This window comes from Amyelois transitella, chromosome 19 (assembly GCF_032362555.1).
Source record: "Amyelois transitella isolate CPQ chromosome 19, ilAmyTran1.1, whole genome shotgun sequence".
In the NCBI taxonomy this organism is placed as follows: Eukaryota; Metazoa; Arthropoda; class Insecta; order Lepidoptera; family Pyralidae; genus Amyelois; species Amyelois transitella.
The window spans coordinates 4,694,585-4,711,954 of NC_083522.1; the positions used below are offsets into that span (position 1 = coordinate 4,694,585).

Consider the following 17,370-nt stretch of genomic DNA (forward strand, 5'->3'; position numbering starts at 1 on the left):
ATACATGCTATCTACACTAACGACCAGCTCCCTTATTCACGACCGTTGAAAAAGAATATAATAATATGTATATATATAAAGTCTTATCTTTTTATTTATATCGTTGGTAACTTTATAACGTTCCGATAAGACATTGTCTTGGTAACGTTCGCGAATAAGCTGCCAAATTGGTCTTCATCCACTAATATTTATTCAATGAGTGCTGAAATTCTGGCTGTAAATACTTGTTGATCAAATTAAAAACCGAAAATACAGATACGATAACCATCTCTCACATATAGTTTCGTATATTCTCAGTTTTGAATTTCCGTCAAAATTTTAACACAAGTCAGTCTTGTAATGAGGGTCGAATGAATAACTAAACAAAATTAAATATTCCCTATTACTGCTATTACGCAAGATCCATTCATCCGTATTACTTAACGATTATAATAACCTCATACTTAATAACTAGAAATCAATAGTATAAAATATCCAAATACCAGCATAAGGCACGGCTACCAATATAGCGCCACGTACACTGGCATTTATTTATTTGAAAAAAGTCAACCTGATTAGCAAGTTAATTCATAAGAAAGCATCTATGGGACGATAGTATTGGCTTATTAAGTAAAGCTACTAAATGTTTAGTGACACGAGTCCGAAACATAATTTTTTATGATTATGTGAGTGATATACATAATCATAAGAAATTATGTTTCGGACTCGTGGTTAAGCATACAGTCTGTAGGCCCGAAACCTAAAAAAGTAAGAAAAATAATGTCATGTAATTGAAATTTTAAGAAATCAATCTAGAATGATTTAAGTTTCGAGTTCGGTTCTTATAGTTATAAGTAAAAAAAAAAAATACATATTGGCGACATTATGTAAATTATCCGGTGATCTTTTATATCGCTTTGAAAGCGTTCATAATATGGTTATATATATATATATATAGATTATTGACGTTAATTAGAGATATGTACTATATAGTTTATCCTATTTTGTTTTTTTTCTGATGATGATTTATGGAGTTCTTATTAAGAAGTTTTAGTGATATCAAGAAATTCAGTACACACTCAATAAAACGAGCGATTAAAGACTTAAACACAACTTTAAACGATCAAATCTAATTTCGCTAAAGATTAAAATCCTTATTGAAATTGTGAATAAATATTCATAAAATTAATAAATCGCCATAATTTTGGTCATAAAATTAATATTTTTTTTTGTACAATGGGAAGCAATGATATTAGAAATATATAAAACAAGATTATATCATTGATAGAAAGTTTTTCCTTCAACCGTATGATGGATAAAAATAACATTGGATCCTTCTTTGATTATATCAAGATCACGTTTGTAATTAACGTTTTTTAAAATTCATTGATATTGCACTAAAAATAAAAAGGTTTCTAAACCTACAATAACATTTTGGAATGGTTATTAATGGTTAACTTGTTTTACTTAACATTTTTAAATGCTACTTAGATACTAGGACTCAGCGGTGTCGTACGAATGACATTACAAAATCGTATCATTTTTGTTGATCGGAAACATAATAATCACAGCTTGATCTTATATATTTACCTTAGATAGGGTAAACATTTTTTATCAACTGTCAGAGTAGAACGGAAATACAGAATAGAATCAAATGCACAAGAGGCTTTCCAGAATACCTTTTCTTTATCAATTAAATATACACATACATACATTAAATTTATTTATTTTAAATAATTAGTTATTAGTTATCGGCATCCCTGTTTGGTCTTTTCATTATTTTCGTGCGTGAATATTCAGATGTTGTGTGGTTAATTCAGTGCAAATGATACGATTGGTTTTCGAATTTGTAGTAATATGGTATTATGAAAATTATGCAGGTATGATTATCTTAAGGTAGATAATCTAACCTGACTAAGATAATCTGACCGGGTGACAGCACCGACAAAGCAGATTTTAAATCGTCAATGACACTTAGGTACATAACCGTAAATCTGGTAAGGTCTTTTGAACATCTTCTATCAAATTACGATTCACGGCAAAATGAAACCGTCTCAAATCGTAATCGTAAATTGTGACACAATTATTTAATAGGACTACCTATGTTTAAATAGAAAATGCAGAAAATCAGCTCATTTCTGTATGAATACATAAGGATCTAAACGACAGTTTAGAAAATTTTCATCGGACACATTAAAAAGTTCACATAAGAGATGATAATTCAAGCCAGAACTCAAGTCATATAAAAATTTTACAGACAGAAAATTTATTATAAGATGAAACATGCAAAATGTGATACCAAGATTCACTTAGATCCTTGCTTAATTCTGAAAATATTTTTTACAAAAGGCTTATAATATATTTCACACTGCTAATTAAGGTTACAATGAGATCGGGTGCCGAGGCGTGATGTTATGCTAAATGCGGTGTTACCACAGACATAGATCTGGCTAGACCCGGTTCCATACATACATACATACATATGATCACGTCTATATCCCTTGCGGGGTAGACAGAGCCAACAGTCTTGAAAAGACTGAATGGCCACGTTCAGCTATTTGGCTTAATGATAGAACCGAGATTCAAATAGTGACAGGTTGCTAGCCCATCGCCTAAAAGAGGAATCCTAAGTTTATAAGCCTATCCCTTAGTCGCCTTTTACGACATCCATGGGAAAGAGATGGAGTGGTCCTATTCTTTTTTGTAATAGTGCCGGGAACCACACGGCATCCGGTTCCATACATTTATTAAATATACCTAGCTAAAGTGTAAATATCACATCTAGTTTTAAAATTGATTATACTCTTAACAGAACGATTAAAATATACCAAAGAAGGTGGAAATAAGAGATAAAGTTTTTTGACTTTAATTGGGAACTGAAAATCCGGGCATCATCTAGCTAGATTTATGTCTATGGGTAATTCACACTTTGTCCCGGTGCATTAGACTTTACTCAAATCCTATTGCAAAGGCGTGGATCGTTATGTCGGCTCGTCTGAGCACATCAGCGCTTCTGATTGTTCGTCCAACTCGGGAATGCTTCTTAATGCTCTGTTGAAGATAAATATGGATTTTTAAACTAATTCAATTTTGCTTTCCTTGGCTCAGAATACACATTCAAATGTCTTGTAATAGACAGTAGAGCGTAAGCTTTAGCCCTCACCCTCACCAGTATTAAAATAAAATTGGTATTTTACGTTCCCGTGGGAACTTCCAGATAAGAAATAGACTATCATTAATAAAATCTCGCATAAAATTTCATTGTAATTGCTCCAGCGGTGAAAACCTAACAGACGGAAAGACACTCGCAAATTCAGTATTAGTATGTACAAGATAACTTACGAGAATCCATCCTGCGCTCTATGCATTGGCAGGCAGTCAATCTGCGGCCTCGTCCGCGGCACATCGAACGCCGCGCACACCCACCCCGCCGCCGTCAGCAGCGACGACACGCCGCACAGCAGGCTGGCCCCCGCCACCCCCTGCCGGTAGAACACCACGCACGCCGACAGCGGCATTGTCAGGCCCAGCATGGCCGTGGCGGCCTGGGGCGACGTTAGAGAACGACCCCTGTTGGACATAACATCGATATATAACTCCTCCGTCACTGACTGACTGACACGCCGCACAGCAGGCTGGCCCCCGCCACCCCCTGCCGGTAGAACACCACGCACGCCGACAGCGGCATTGTCAGGCCCAGCATGGCCGTGGCGGCCTGGGGCGACGTTAGAGAACGACCCCTGTTGGACATAACATCGATATATAACTCCTCCGCCACTGACTGACTGACACGCCGCACAGCAGGCTGGCCCCCGCCACCCCCTGCCGGTAGAACACCACGCACGCCGACAGCGGCATTGTCAGGCCCAGCATGGCCGTGGCGGCCTGGGGCGACGTTAGAGAACGACCCCTGTTGGACATAACATCGATATATAACTCCTCCGCCACTGACTGACTGACACGCCGCACAGCAGGCTGGCCCCCGCCACCCCCTGCCGGTAGAACACCACGCACGCCGACAGCGGCATTGTCAGGCCCAGCATGGCCGTGGCGGCCTGAGGCGACGTTAGAGAACGACCCCTGTTGGACATAACATCGATATATAACTCCTCCGTCACTGACTGACTGACACGCCGCACAGCAGGCTGGCCCCCGCCACCCCCTGCCGGTAGAACACCACGCACGCCGACAGCGGCATTGTCAGGCCCAGCATGGCCGTGGCGGCCTGAGGCGACGTTAGAGAACGACCCCTGTTGGACATAACATCGATATATAACTCCTCCGTCACTGACTGACTGACACGCCGCACAGCAGGCTGGCCCCCGCCACCCCCTGCCGGTAGAACACCACGCACGCCGACAGCGGCATTGTCAGGCCCAGCATGGCCGTGGCGGCCTGAGGCGACGTTAGAGAACGACCCCTGTTGGACATAACATCGATATATAACTCCTCCGTCACTGACTGACTGACACGCCGCACAGCAGGCTGGCCCCCGCCACCCCCTGCCGGTAGAACACCACGCACGCCGACAGCGGCATTGTCAGGCCCAGCATGGCCGTGGCGGCCTGAGGCGACGTTAGAGAACGACCCCTGTTGGACATAACATCGATATATAACTCCTCCGTCACTGACTGACTGACACGCCGCACAGCAGGCTGGCCCCCGCCACCCCCTGCCGGTAGAACACCACGCACGCCGACAGCGGCATTGTCAGGCCCAGCATGGCCGTGGCGGCCTGAGGCGACGTTAGAGAACGACCCCTGTTGGACATAACATCGATATATAACTCCTCCGTCACTGACTGATTGACACGCCGCACAGCAGGCTGGCCCCCGCCACCCCCTGCCGGTAGAACACCACGCACGCCGACAGCGGCATTGTCAGGCCCAGCATGGCCGTGGCGGCCTGAGGCGACGTTAGAGAACGACCCCTGTTGGACATAACATCGATATATAACTCCTCCGTCACTGACTGACTGACACGCCGCACAGCAGGCTGGCCCCCGCCACCCCCTGCCGGTAGAACACCACGCACGCCGACAGCGGCATTGTAAGGCTATGAATATAAAGAGGTTACTTCAAGTTTTAAGTTAAACATTTATTATTCAAATATGTATGTGACATATTGCCCAAAGCCACCTAGCAATTCCCAAAACAGTCTAAACCTACAATAGTAATAACTCACCATAACCAAAGAGACTCCATGAGAAGTGGTCCAATGGCTGCGTCGAGTAGCACCCAGCTCCACAGTTTGGGCGGCGGCAGCTCGGCCGGCTCCACGCCCGCCGCACCCAGGATCCCACCCAGCACCCACGCTAGGCAACCACAGGCGCAGCCAACTAGACCTAGGTAAAACATTATAGTATAAAAATGGGAGTGTGTGACTTTGTTTGTTTGTCTGGTTTGTACTTCCAAAAATATTCTTGAGAAATTTAACTTTTTTATCAACTAAAATACTACCCCAAAATTACACCTAGTATTTCTGCTGTGGACAAAGTGATAAGAAAAAAGTCATAAAAGCAGACTCCATGCCCCGAAGCATAGCGGGGCTGTGGGTGTAACTGATAAATGCTTAAATTACAGTAAAGAAATAAACTGTATATACTAATTATGTTGTTTATTATTGGCATTTATTTTAATGTTCCATGTTTATTTATGTAAGTATTAGCACTTGCCATGCAATATTCATTTCTCCTCTCTACTGGAAGAGTTTTACTATGCACCTTTGTACTACAATTACTGTATAATATGCTGCTGTATATAATTTTGTGTACATAATAAATAAATAAATATTATGATATAAATTTTATTTGTACTGCGTGTCAAAGCATATTTTGGGATAAAAAGCAAACCTATCTTTTATCCCAAGTTTACTTACTAAATATGTGTACTAAATTTCATCAAAACTAGTTTGCATGATAGAGTAGCATACACCTTACCACACATCCTAACAAACTTCCCCATTTAAATTAGTAGCATACGGTATGCTACTAATTTAAATGGGGACTATAGCTAAACACTTTAAAGGTAGGCAGGTATGCTGCATACCTGCTTAAAGTGTTTAGCTCAAGGTATCACTCACCAACTAGAAGGGGAGAGTTGATTCCCTCTCCATTTTTTGATTCCTCCCGGATCATCAACAGGAGCATTCCATACAACGCAGCTGATCCCAAGGAGGACCACATTGCCTTCAGGGTGTAGGTAAGTGACCAGCTTAGCAATACCTGTAATTTTGTTAAATTTTATAGCAAAATATACTTTTGCCAGGGACTCTAAACGGAATATCCGGAAAAATAGTAGCTTGTACTCTGTTACATATAGCTTGACCTCATTGTCAACAGATGGAATGATAAAAATGAACTTGGTACATTGACATTGTCACTGAGACCAAGCTATATTTTCCGAAATACATACATACATACATAAAATCACGCCTCTTTTCCGGAGGGGTAGGCAGAGACTACCTCTTTCCACTTGCCACGATCTCTGCATATTTCCTTCGCTTCATCCACATTCATAACTCTCTTCATGCAAGCTCGGCGGTTTCGGGTACTTTTGACCTGACCCTGACCCTCCGAAATATAATACTTGAAACTTAAGTATGTCTCTGTTAAATTTCATTAAATTCAGATAAGATGTTTTAGGGGGAGTCTGAGAGTCAAACCACTTACCACTCCTACAAAAGTAAGAAGGCAGGCCACAAATTTGGAGAACGAGAACCGTTCAGAGGGTGTTAGTGGAAACATCGCGGTGATCACCAACGTGAAGGAAATGTATGCCGACGTGAAGATTGTACAAGCGGCCGCGACGCTGCCTTCTAGGCTCAGGCGGTACAGGTAGTTTGACAGGAACCACTAGAACAAACATTTTATTTTTATTTATTGTTAATACAATTGGGTATTGACAGTGAAAGCCAGTTTAGATAACTTTTCTTTTTAATTGTTGTCACATTTTAATGGATCAAGTTCCAGTTGTTGTATAAACATCACCCTAAGCTTGAATTTTAGTATGAAAACTTTTGTTTATGAAATTTTCTTGGAAAATTCTACTTAAAAATCCATAAAAATATTATAATTGCTAAATTAAGATTGATTTTTTTGCATACATACATATATTGTCGAATAAGGAGGACAGAGTACTTATTTGTTTATGATTAAAATTTTGTTTGGAATACAATATCACAACAATATAAAGTTGATCTGATGGTATAAAACACACCTACCGGGACACTGAACATCACAGCCAGCCGGAGATGCCTCCTCGTGGCGGCGGCCGCGGCCCGCCGTTGTGCGTACTCCGTGGCGCGCACCGACGCCTGCCACGACAGCCGAGCCAGCAGTGCTTCGCCCGCCATCGCTGCTGACATCACGCGCACCTATAAGGTAAAGATAAATATATGTATACAAATTAAACAGATTTAGTTAAGTACAAGACTTGCGTACCAGATTCTAACTTAACGATACTATATTTTATAAAAAAAAATTATAGATATAAACATCCAAGACCCAGTTCAATCAGAAAAAATGTTCTTTTATAATTCATTCATTTTTAATTCATGACCTGACTTGGGATCAAACCCTTTAGATTTTTTGGTTGAGTGGCGAGAATAGAACCGCACCAAACAGGCCATTATACATATACTATAATATTATGGACAAATGTCAAAGATTGAGCTAGTTAGGAAGTAAGGTAAGTTTTTGACATAAACATACTATGCCAATAGGCTATTGACCAGATTGATGAGATCATGTAACATACATAGAAAATATGTTGGAAGAAAGTAATGTATAAGTTTATAATACAAATATAATGAGATGACGTTACCTCAGCAACTTTATTGAACCTAACAGCTCTAGGGGCTGCATCGTCGCTGTCTGTGGTTTCTCCAGCGCGGACTGGGACAAATGTTGAATCACCCTATAAAATTAAAATTGTCAATGGTGAGGAGTTCATGAAGGGTGAAGAACAACTTGTGATATTTAATTTTCAAATATTTTTTTGGTAACTACGTATTTTAAAATTATACTTTTAATTCCAAATATGTAGATAAAAACCAATATTCAACAATGTCTACAATAAAAAAAATAATTTAAACCAAACATTTCAAAGTTATTTTTATGAAATAAAGTAAAAATCTTAACCATGATTGATCCAATATAGGCTAAGTTTACCTACAAAAGTTGCGGGGGTCAGATAAGGAATTGCTTCATGTAAAAACTTGACTTAACCAATTGAGGATCCATATTCAAGGGCATACCCCAGGCTCCTCTCCAAGGAGATGTTAATGCAATCAGTTCTAAGCCAGGAGGAACAAGAAGAACATACATACATACATACATATGATCACGTCTATATCCCTAGCGGGGTAGACAGAGCCACCAGTCTTGAAAAGACTGGTAGGCCACGCTCAGCTGTTTGGCTTAGTGATAGAATTGAGATTGATTGATTGAGAACAAGAAGAAATGAGAAGCATTTAATTTTTACTGCAGCCGACATCTTTGTCACTTGTTAAACAGAAAGACATCAAAGAACAAGACAGAAAACCTTTAAAAAAATTTAAGATACTTTGTATTTTGACTTATTTGTTTTTATTATGTTAGTTGGAAAGTTAACTTACCAAGCTGTTCCCTGATTCAGAAATATAGCTTTCCTCATCTGTTTCCGCTGTGGGCTCTAACAATTGCTAAAACACAAAATACCTTTTTCAAAATTTGAGTCATTTAATTAAACATAAGAAAGGATTTAAATTATATTGCTTACTGTGTAGTCTGTAGGTCTACATGGGTCCTTTGTTGGCGGTGTGAAACATAATACTAGTAGATATACAAACAGCAATGAACTTCGTACATATGTTATTAAAAATGGTCTGTCCAAACCCTTCTCTTCATAAATGTACTGAAAAGGAAATTTTATTCAATTTTATTTATAAACATTAAGTAAAGTGCAAATAATCAATGAACACAGAGGACCTCACCTTTGTCATCTCCGACGATAACACCCACAAAATAACAACCAGTAGTAATAAGAATAAACCAAAAGCGTACTTTCTCTTACTATATTGCGATCCATCTATGTTGTTCTTATTTAAAGTAGAAATTCCGAAATAATGACATAAAACCAACATGAAGAGGAGTATAAGAATACACAAAAAATACTAAAAAGTTACTCCGCGTTTACACGACTTGAGTTCATTCTATAAAAACCTAGCGGGTTAATTGTAGGGGTGAGACTCACAATATTACGAACACTTTGTGCTTTATTACATATTAGAAAAAACTGTGATAAGAATGTACTTAGTACATATTTTTATGAAGTATGATTTGATTTTGTTTTCAGTGAATCAAACGTAAATTTCAGCTTTAAGTTTGTCGAGCGTACAAAACGAGAAACCTTGACAACAAAAATTATTGACAATTGACTTTGACAGTAGTTTTTTTTTTAAAGATATCGATGCTTAATATTTTGGTCATTAATTCTGTGAATTATTTGGCGTTTATATAATTTAAGAGGCGAGTTAATTAATAACGATATGTATATATCAGGATGTGTAGTCTAAGATGGCGGCTTCTAAGTTAATTGGCTCTTTATCAATCTATCAATGAAATCACTGTTATTGTGTTGGACGGACCACAGTGTCAGAGTCGGACCAACCACGGACAACATAGGTACCTATTGAAAACCGTGACAATTAAAATGTATCAATCAATGTCATTTACGGATATATAACGATATTTAATTAATTTAGTTAAAGAAATTATTTTTTATTCACAATTTAAGTGGTTGTTTTATGCTAATATAAATAAAAAATTTATAAAACTAGGCTAGGAAAAGTTTGTTGGTGTTCTGGAAACTATAAAAATGAGTGCTTGCAATGTTGAAGTAATAAAATTGATTGGGAAATATTTGAATACGTCTGCAGGATCAGTATGTTACAACACCGACAAGGTTCCTTTTCGTATTATTTTGCATTTCTGTTGTTTGTAAGACATTACAAGTTAGTTTTAAGCGTAATTTGTTTCTATATTTGTTTACACAACATATTAATTTATAATTTGTCTCAATTTTAGGTATTAACGACTGTTATTGATAAACAGAATGTGGAAGGATTTGCTACGATTGTTTTACGGTTGGTTTCAAAAAGTGGCATGAAAATGAGCCAAGAGCAAATACTGATGAATTACCAATGGCTTGAACATATTTCTATGTATTCAAATCAAGCTGCATTAAATCCTACATTTGCTAAAAGTTTTCTTCAGGTATGTTTGCTTTTTTAGAAATATTATTAATGTTTACCTAAATTTAATACTACAATGACAAATAAATGTGTTTTATATTTGTATTTTCAGGACATAAACAAAGCATTAGAGAAGAACTCATACCTGAATGGTCAGTTCTTAACTATATCAGATATAGCAACATTCTATGTGTTATATCCTTTACTGGTAAGTTTTTACGAATTCTGGTGTTAATTCTGGTTGCATCCTTATCTCCTACTCTCTGTTTTCTACATCCATGCAGAGAGAAGCCCAACCTTCATGGTTACACAACCAGTTACCTGAATGTGTTGGTTTCCACATAATATTTTCCCTCATTGTAATTTCATTATAATTAAAAATTAATTCAGAATAGGGGAGGGGAGGACACAGCCAAAATATTCTGGGGTGGGCACTAGTACAGCCTTTCCTATGACCATGGTAGTTTTGAGTACTTTGTCATGGTCATGTGGATTCCCAAACAAAGTGCACATTGACATACTTTCAAGGCTTGACAAATGCTTCTATTCATAACAGGCAATGAACATGTATCTACTATACTCTATATATAACATGAAGTTACCAAGTATCTAAAATATCCAGATTTAAAATCATGCTTTGAATATGTCCATCAAGCTTAAAAAAAGAAAAAAAATTAACTCAGCTCAATATAGCATCTGCACAGCAATAAAAAATCTGACTGCAGTAGGTGGCCACTACATATAAATATCTATTATTTTAGCACAAGTCAACTTCAAGTAGTCACCATAATTAAATTCCTCAACAATTAAAACTGTTTAAATAATGCCGCCGTAGCTGTACTCAATGCCTTTTAATATAACTTTTTTTTTATAGGAGCGACTATCTATAACAGAGAGAGAGTCACTGCTTCATGTCTGCAGATGGTCCAAACACATCCAGTGCCAGCCGCGCGTGTGCGCCAGCAAACCGCCTTTACAATTAAATACTCTTACTTTATCCATACTGGCTCCTGCAGCACACTAAATTTTTATTGTTAGTAATAATTTCATGACATTAAACCATAAAAAGTGTTCAGTTGTTTCGTTTGTACCAAATTTTGATTAGATCACACACCAAAGTCGTAAAATGAACGTAAAGCATGCAGTTCAGTATTTTAATTATTATTGTGATAAGCCTTCACGTAAAAATTGTTGAAGAAAAGCCTGTAAATATTTTATATAACATTTCCATTTGCATCATTCTTTTGCTCCATACACAATTCATACAATTTTATTGCTTTGTACCTACTCTCAATCGGACTTTTTATCAGAAATATACTGAGTAAAGTTCATTATTCCAGACAAAGCCCTTGCCATTCAAATGTTCCCATTTACACTCTCCTTGTATATTTTCTTTGTTGAACTGCTCACTCATTCTCTCTACTTCTGGATATAGATAAACTTGCATAGAACTAGTGTCATTTGGGTAAGTTTAATAAAATCTTGTTTCTAGATCTTTAAATCCGAGGGAATGAAGCCTTTGCCAAAGCAGCTGATGCCTCATGAACTCAATAAAGTGAGCCTGGACAAGCCCATTGTCTATCATCCTCAACCATTTTCCTATCCCGGATATCCGGTTATTGTATATTTATGAGTAATAACGTTAAAATGGAAGTGAAGGTATTATTTCAGTCTTTTATTGACCTCCCCTTAATACTCTTGCAATCTCATCAAATAATAAGCTCGTAAAGGCTGAACTGATATATGAAAATACCTATCTGCATACTTTTCTCTGCGTTTTCATTTTTATACATACTTACATAAGAGTTCAATATACATATATTATTCAATATTATATTCAACTCTTCGTTGCAACATGTAATGTTTAATATACGCATAGCTAGATCTCAGACTTTATTCTGACTTGCATAACTATCTATAAAATAAATACTATTCAACTAGTTATACATCATATTCACCAATAATAAATAATTCAACCCAAAAATTTCAATACTAAGTACATATAAACAGTTTTATCGAAATATTAATCTTTTTGCTAATGTATATTTGAATCATATTAATTAGTCATAGTTTTGTTCGTTTTTCGATCGGCAAAGCGCAGCATCAAGCAACGTTCTAGTTTATTTGAGTAGGAGCATCCATTATCTTCGGCCTCTGAAACAAAAATATCCTTAGCTGATGCCTTGCTGAAATGATCTCTATAATTTCTCTAAAAGTCTTTATGAAATTAACATTTGTCTATGATAACAGTTAAGTTTTTCGGCCTTACTAAAACACTTTGATATTACATAGAAAAGAAAATAAAGAAGTAGGTATATCTGTGGGTATACTTCTTTGGGCACATCCCTCCTGACAGTTATTTGGACTTTAAAGAAGCGTACCTGACTGTAACTCTTGAAAGCAAGCTCTTATCTGATCTCTCAAAGCAGCTCTTGACTGTTGTGACGTCACAGAGGTCTGCACCTTGTTCCACAGCTCAGCTTCGCGCGGTATTCCCCGAGTATCCACCTGTTCATAATGACTCAATTATTTTCATATTAGGTTTAAGGATGTCGTTGGAAAAGATAAAGATGTCGTTAATAAAATCATTAATGATAGATACTCACCACTTGTAAATTGGCGAACACACATTGGCTCAGGCACTGAAAATTATTTTTAGATCAGTAAGATTTTATTATAATACTACTTGTATAAGTTATGTCTTAATCCTACCGCTCTGGGAAAAAGCCTTGCCGTAGTTACCAACATTAATTTTCTTGTCTTTAGTAGCCATTACCTGATCATTATCGGGTTTATTGATCAGCGGCTCGCTCCTCTTTGTTCTGTTACTGGAAGTCGAGTAGTCTCCGTTGTTTTCTGTAGTGCCATTGGAGGACACTCCACCTGCCGGTCGCGGTGCCGACGTGATCAATTTTTCTCCACCATTCCCAGTGCCGTAACCACCATAGTCGTAATCTGTTGCATTTAAAACAGATATGTTCTGCTCTCGCATATCACTGGCGTTTCTTTTCTCGTGTCCGTATTGGTTTGTTTGTCTGGTGTTGTCTATGCGTGGATAATCTTCAGAACGGCGTTGACGACTCCCGCCATTTGGATTTTCGTCTGGCACCGTACAAGCTTTGAGAGCAATTGCCACTTCATCTTCTAGCAATCGAATGTTACCTTCTCCAGCGCTGGATACCAAAGCAGGTAGGAACAGCAACAGTGGTGCGGCCCACACCATCGCAAGCAAGTACCTAATGATCGTGTAGCATTTTTTGCTGTATAAATTGGACCAGGGCAGGAAATTGGGTCATTACGAGTGACAGCTTGACACAGAAGGTTGATGAGCATTGTGCATTCAATGCAAAATTATGCAGTGAAAAGATGACATTAAAAATCCTTGGTTATATTTTTTTGATAGGAAAATACAGATCAGATTTTAAAGTAAAAACGGAGCAGGAGCAGAAGACAGTTTACGAGTAGTATAATTATATAAGTTAAGTAGTAAGTATTATGGAAAAATTATGTACTTACCAACTCACAAATCTTTACTACTAGTAATTCAATGACGAAGCTATAAAAGAGAGTTCTGGAGTATAATAATATCTACTTAATATAGGCAAACAGCTTTTAAGTTGCGAGGAACTTTTGTTACGGAGCATATAAACTAGCAGTTTGTCTTCTTTAAATCTGTCACAGGACTCTACTGATAATTCTGATTTGCTTTTGTGTGTGTCTATTTAAAATCCCAAGTGCTCATCCCATTCTCACGACATGCAACATCTAGCCATATTATTTTATCAAATGTGTATTTAACTAGGAACCTCCTACCTATCAACTTTGATTACCCGTAGGTATTTGAGGCAAGAGGTAAACATTATTATTTTATGAGCAATGTTAATAAATTGATGCTTGTTAGTTCCTAGTTATTATAAAGTTAATACCTTCTTACATACCAACTGATGTTCATGTTATTAGGTACGTATCCATTATAAATGAACTAATGGTGATCCGTTAGGTATGTATCATCTTATTTTACATTTAAAACTATGAATTACAATGAGTAACTTTAGTAATATATATTTATTTTGTTCCACTATTATTTTATATGAGACAAAAAAAAATAAAATCTTACACACAATGAATACAATACACAGAGATCATTAACTTATAAAAACCTTATTCTGTTATTAGCCTATTTCAGCTGCAGTACATATATAGGTACCTACTTTTTCCTTTTTAACCCTTCCCGTAATGCCCCCACTTTCCATTGCCCCATCCACTCCACCCAGTTTTGGCGGCACCTCCGAAAATCCTCACCCCAGGGTAACCAGTTCCATAATTACCATAGCTACTGCCCGCTAATGCTGATTTTCCATAACTTCCAAATGCCATGCCACTTGACTCACTAAGGTCACTGGATAAACTCCCGTAGCTACTGCCCAGGACTCCGGAGCCGAAGCCACCATAGTTGGATCCATATGTGCCAGAGATGCTGAACGTCAAGGGGATATGGATTCCTCGCAGGCCGTAGTTGGTTGAACGCAACGGCCAGAATGATTTGGCTTTTCCAGCAATCTCTTTAGGTTCTGGTTTTGTTGGTTCTGAAATTGTTAACGACAAAAAACTAAAAAACACGGAATATTTCAGGAATATAATTATATCAGGTAAGTTTTCCTGGAGTGAGTCCCAGTTTTATTCTTATACATACATACATATGGTCACGTCTATATCCCTTGTTGGGTAGACAGAGCCAACAGTCTTGAAAAGACTGATCGGCCACATTCAGCTATTTGGCTTATTGATAGTATTGAGATCCAAATAGTGACAGGTTGCTAGCCCATCGCCTAAAAAAGAATCCCAAGTTTGTAAGCCTATCCCTTAGTCGCCTTTTACGACATCCATGGGAAATGAGATGGAGTGGTCCTATTCTTTTTTATGTTGGTGCCGGGAACCACACGGCACTTTTATTTTTATAACAGATGTAAAGACTTGTCTGGAACATCACAGACATCCTGGAATTGGTAAGTGTGTTTTCTATACGAAGCCGAGGGCCAAAATATAAATGTATCAGAAAAGCTATCAATTCTATATGATTAATTTTCCGCAGTGTAATATCTGCTGACCTTCTGGATCCATATAGTTTTCCGCATCGCGTTCCCTTCTAGGTGTGAGTGACTGTGTCCATAGATCTCCTGGTGCTATATCGTCACTATGTGGTGACATAGGCGGGCTGGGAGACAGGTACAGGGCTGGGTCCAGCACGGAACATCGCACGATGCAAATCATGAGAGCCATAGGAAACCACCGGGACGTAGCCTGTGGAAACAGAAAATGGAATTACTTAAGGCCAGCTCCCTTATTCATAAACGATTTAAGACAATGTGTCTCATAGTCTCTGTCTTTCTGCCAATCCAGTTAACCTTAGAGCTAGAGAGAGAAGATAAATAAGATAAATCTATAAGAAAATATACAGGGGGACAGGCGCGGGAAGCGACATTGCTATATATTTTGTAGTGATACACGAAACAATTCACATTTCCGCGCGAAATGGGGGAGTTGTTTTTTTTTTTTTTAAGATGCTTAATCATTCTGATCGCTCTATTAATAGAGGAAAGTCACCAAATATGGAATAGTATCCTAATATGGAATACCTTCATTTCTCTAAGACTATAAGTATAGAAATGCAACACTCGACCATCTTCTGTTTCATTCGGTCTACTAACTATCGCACTCACACCATCGAGTCAGTTGCGCGAACGCTTCACGTGTGGCAGGCGTGTTTTATTTTGTTCTCGTGCAGAAAATTTTAAAGGTAAGTAATAAATGAGTATAACCAGCTGTTATGTTTGTATACAAAAGTGTTATACTATTTAGTATATCGGTATTATGTTTATTTCACCATTTTGTGATCTTTTATCATTAAAATATTGTGACTTGAAAAAATATTTGGAAGAGTTTGAACTAGTATAAAAATCCAAATATGGACAGTCGTGGGTGTCTAATTATGGAATATTCCATAATTAGGTCTTAATATTTCATAATGATAGATACTTGCTATTTTTTCTTTAAAAAAATATATGTAATGTTTGTTTTTAGAATGTCCGGTTCACAATCAACCAAACGAAAAACCTGGGATGAAGAAAAATGGCACAAGCTATAAAATTCGTCCGGGAAAACAAAATGGGGTATTTGAAAGCGGCACAGCATTTTCAAGTGCCTAGGACAACTTTATTTCGTCTCTGCCAAAAAGATGAACAGTCTCCAGAAGAACAAACGAAGAAAAATAAGGATGATAGTGAAGAAGAAGACTGAGGAACTAGACGTTATCCAGTTTAGTGAAGGTAGTGAACAACATGAGTTGATGGACCAAGTACGTCCTGACTCTGCTGATGCAGAATGTATGTTTTGTTCAAGTCTTTTTTCCATGGATAAAAGTGGAGAAAGCTGGATTAAATGCTTGATGTGTGGGCTCTGGGCACATTATGATTGTGCTGGTCCAGAGTTTGATACTTGGATCTGTGACTTTTGCAAGTAATTATTTAACTTCTTTCATTTATCACAATATGTTATATTCATTTGATTGATCTCAAAGATATTAATGTCCATTTTTGTTATTGTTACGTTGATTTATGCTTATATTCCATATATGGGTACCTATTCCATATTTGGTTACTCATTTGTAATTTTGTTTTTTGTGTTAGATTTTAATTTGATTACTAATATATTTGATTAAAGGCTGTTAATTACTACATATAAATGTATGACTGATTAGTAAAAACATTAAACTGGTTTAATTTATATGAAGTTTTTTTTTTATATCCCAAAAACAAAATGGTATTCCATATTTGGTGACTTTCCTCTACAGGATTCGGTTTTCATGATTAATTTTAAAACACAAGTCGCGCCGATGGGCACCTGCTATTTGATACAGGTACCACATCTTTGCTATATGCGTAGAGAAAATATGTTATATTAATACCATTTGTTTGCTTAAATGTGTAACTGTTAAGAATTTTGGGTGTTCTGTGATGGGGGAGTTGTTGTTAATTCTAATTATTTCCACACTTCTCTAGAGAAACAGCATGATGATCCGTTGTTTATACAAACCAAAACTACAGGCAGGCCAAGTTTTAGATGGCAACTTTATGTCTACTACATCACCTAAATGTAACC

General features: G+C 37.5%; 4 protein-coding genes and 1 long non-coding RNA gene across 8 annotated transcripts; 2 read left to right on the plus strand and 3 right to left on the minus strand.

Annotated features, from left to right (window-relative positions):
• Nucleotides 1-2,712: 2,712 nt before the first annotated feature.
• LOC106132772 (solute carrier family 35 member F5) lies at nt 2,713-9,377 on the minus strand. 3 transcript variants are annotated; one of them, XR_009657267.1, is made up of 10 exons: nt 8,953-9,377; nt 8,739-8,873; nt 8,596-8,661; nt 7,803-7,895; nt 7,201-7,353; nt 6,650-6,832; nt 6,061-6,202; nt 5,164-5,323; nt 3,322-3,889; nt 2,713-3,030 (listed from the first exon to the last, which is right to left on the minus strand). XR_009657267.1 is itself a non-coding variant. In XM_060949579.1 (10 exons), the coding sequence occupies exons 1-10, from the start codon at nt 9,100-9,102 to the stop codon at nt 2,961-2,963; spliced, it is 1,380 nt and encodes a 459-aa protein (XP_060805562.1). In that variant the 5' UTR covers nt 9,103-9,377; the 3' UTR covers nt 2,713-2,960. The 3 variants fall into 3 exon arrangements, 2 of the variants coding, with proteins under 2 accessions (XP_060805562.1, XP_013187752.2); XM_060949579.1 differs by having other exon boundaries at nt 3,322-3,549; XM_013332298.2 differs by lacking the exons at nt 2,713-3,030; nt 3,322-3,889 and adding an exon at nt 3,934-4,909.
• A 280-nt stretch (nt 9,378-9,657) lies between these two features.
• On the plus strand, nt 9,658-11,877 carry LOC106132622 (uncharacterized). Of its 2 annotated transcripts, XM_060949552.1 has the most exons (5): nt 9,658-9,923; nt 10,046-10,234; nt 10,325-10,420; nt 11,087-11,245; nt 11,705-11,877. In XM_060949552.1, the coding sequence occupies exons 1-4, from the start codon at nt 9,837-9,839 to the stop codon at nt 11,234-11,236; spliced, it is 522 nt and encodes a 173-aa protein (XP_060805535.1). In that variant the 5' UTR covers nt 9,658-9,836; the 3' UTR covers nt 11,237-11,245; nt 11,705-11,877. The 2 variants fall into 2 exon arrangements, with proteins under 2 accessions (XP_060805535.1, XP_013187529.1); XM_013332075.2 differs by lacking the exon at nt 11,705-11,877 and having other exon boundaries at nt 11,087-11,283.
• Nucleotides 11,878-12,268: 391 nt separating this feature from the next.
• Nucleotides 12,269-13,435, minus strand: LOC106132555 (uncharacterized). The gene is made up of 4 exons (XM_013332000.1): nt 12,989-13,435; nt 12,819-12,854; nt 12,594-12,720; nt 12,269-12,366 (listed from the first exon to the last, which is right to left on the minus strand). Exons 1-4 carry the CDS (start codon nt 13,433-13,435, stop codon nt 12,269-12,271), a joined length of 708 nt encoding a protein of 235 aa, XP_013187454.1.
• A 982-nt stretch (nt 13,436-14,417) lies between these two features.
• On the minus strand, nt 14,418-15,443 carry LOC106132554 (uncharacterized). Its single transcript, XM_013331999.2, has 2 exons — nt 15,321-15,443; nt 14,418-14,798 (listed from the first exon to the last, which is right to left on the minus strand). Exons 1-2 carry the CDS (start codon nt 15,418-15,420, stop codon nt 14,434-14,436), a joined length of 465 nt encoding a protein of 154 aa, XP_013187453.2. The 5' UTR covers nt 15,421-15,443; the 3' UTR covers nt 14,418-14,433.
• A 357-nt stretch (nt 15,444-15,800) lies between these two features.
• On the plus strand, nt 15,801-17,061 carry LOC132902862 (uncharacterized). Its single transcript, XR_009657269.1, has 2 exons — nt 15,801-16,009; nt 16,294-17,061. It is a non-coding gene; the product is annotated as an uncharacterized LOC132902862 (long non-coding RNA).
• The last annotated feature ends 309 nt before the right edge of the window (nt 17,062-17,370 follow it).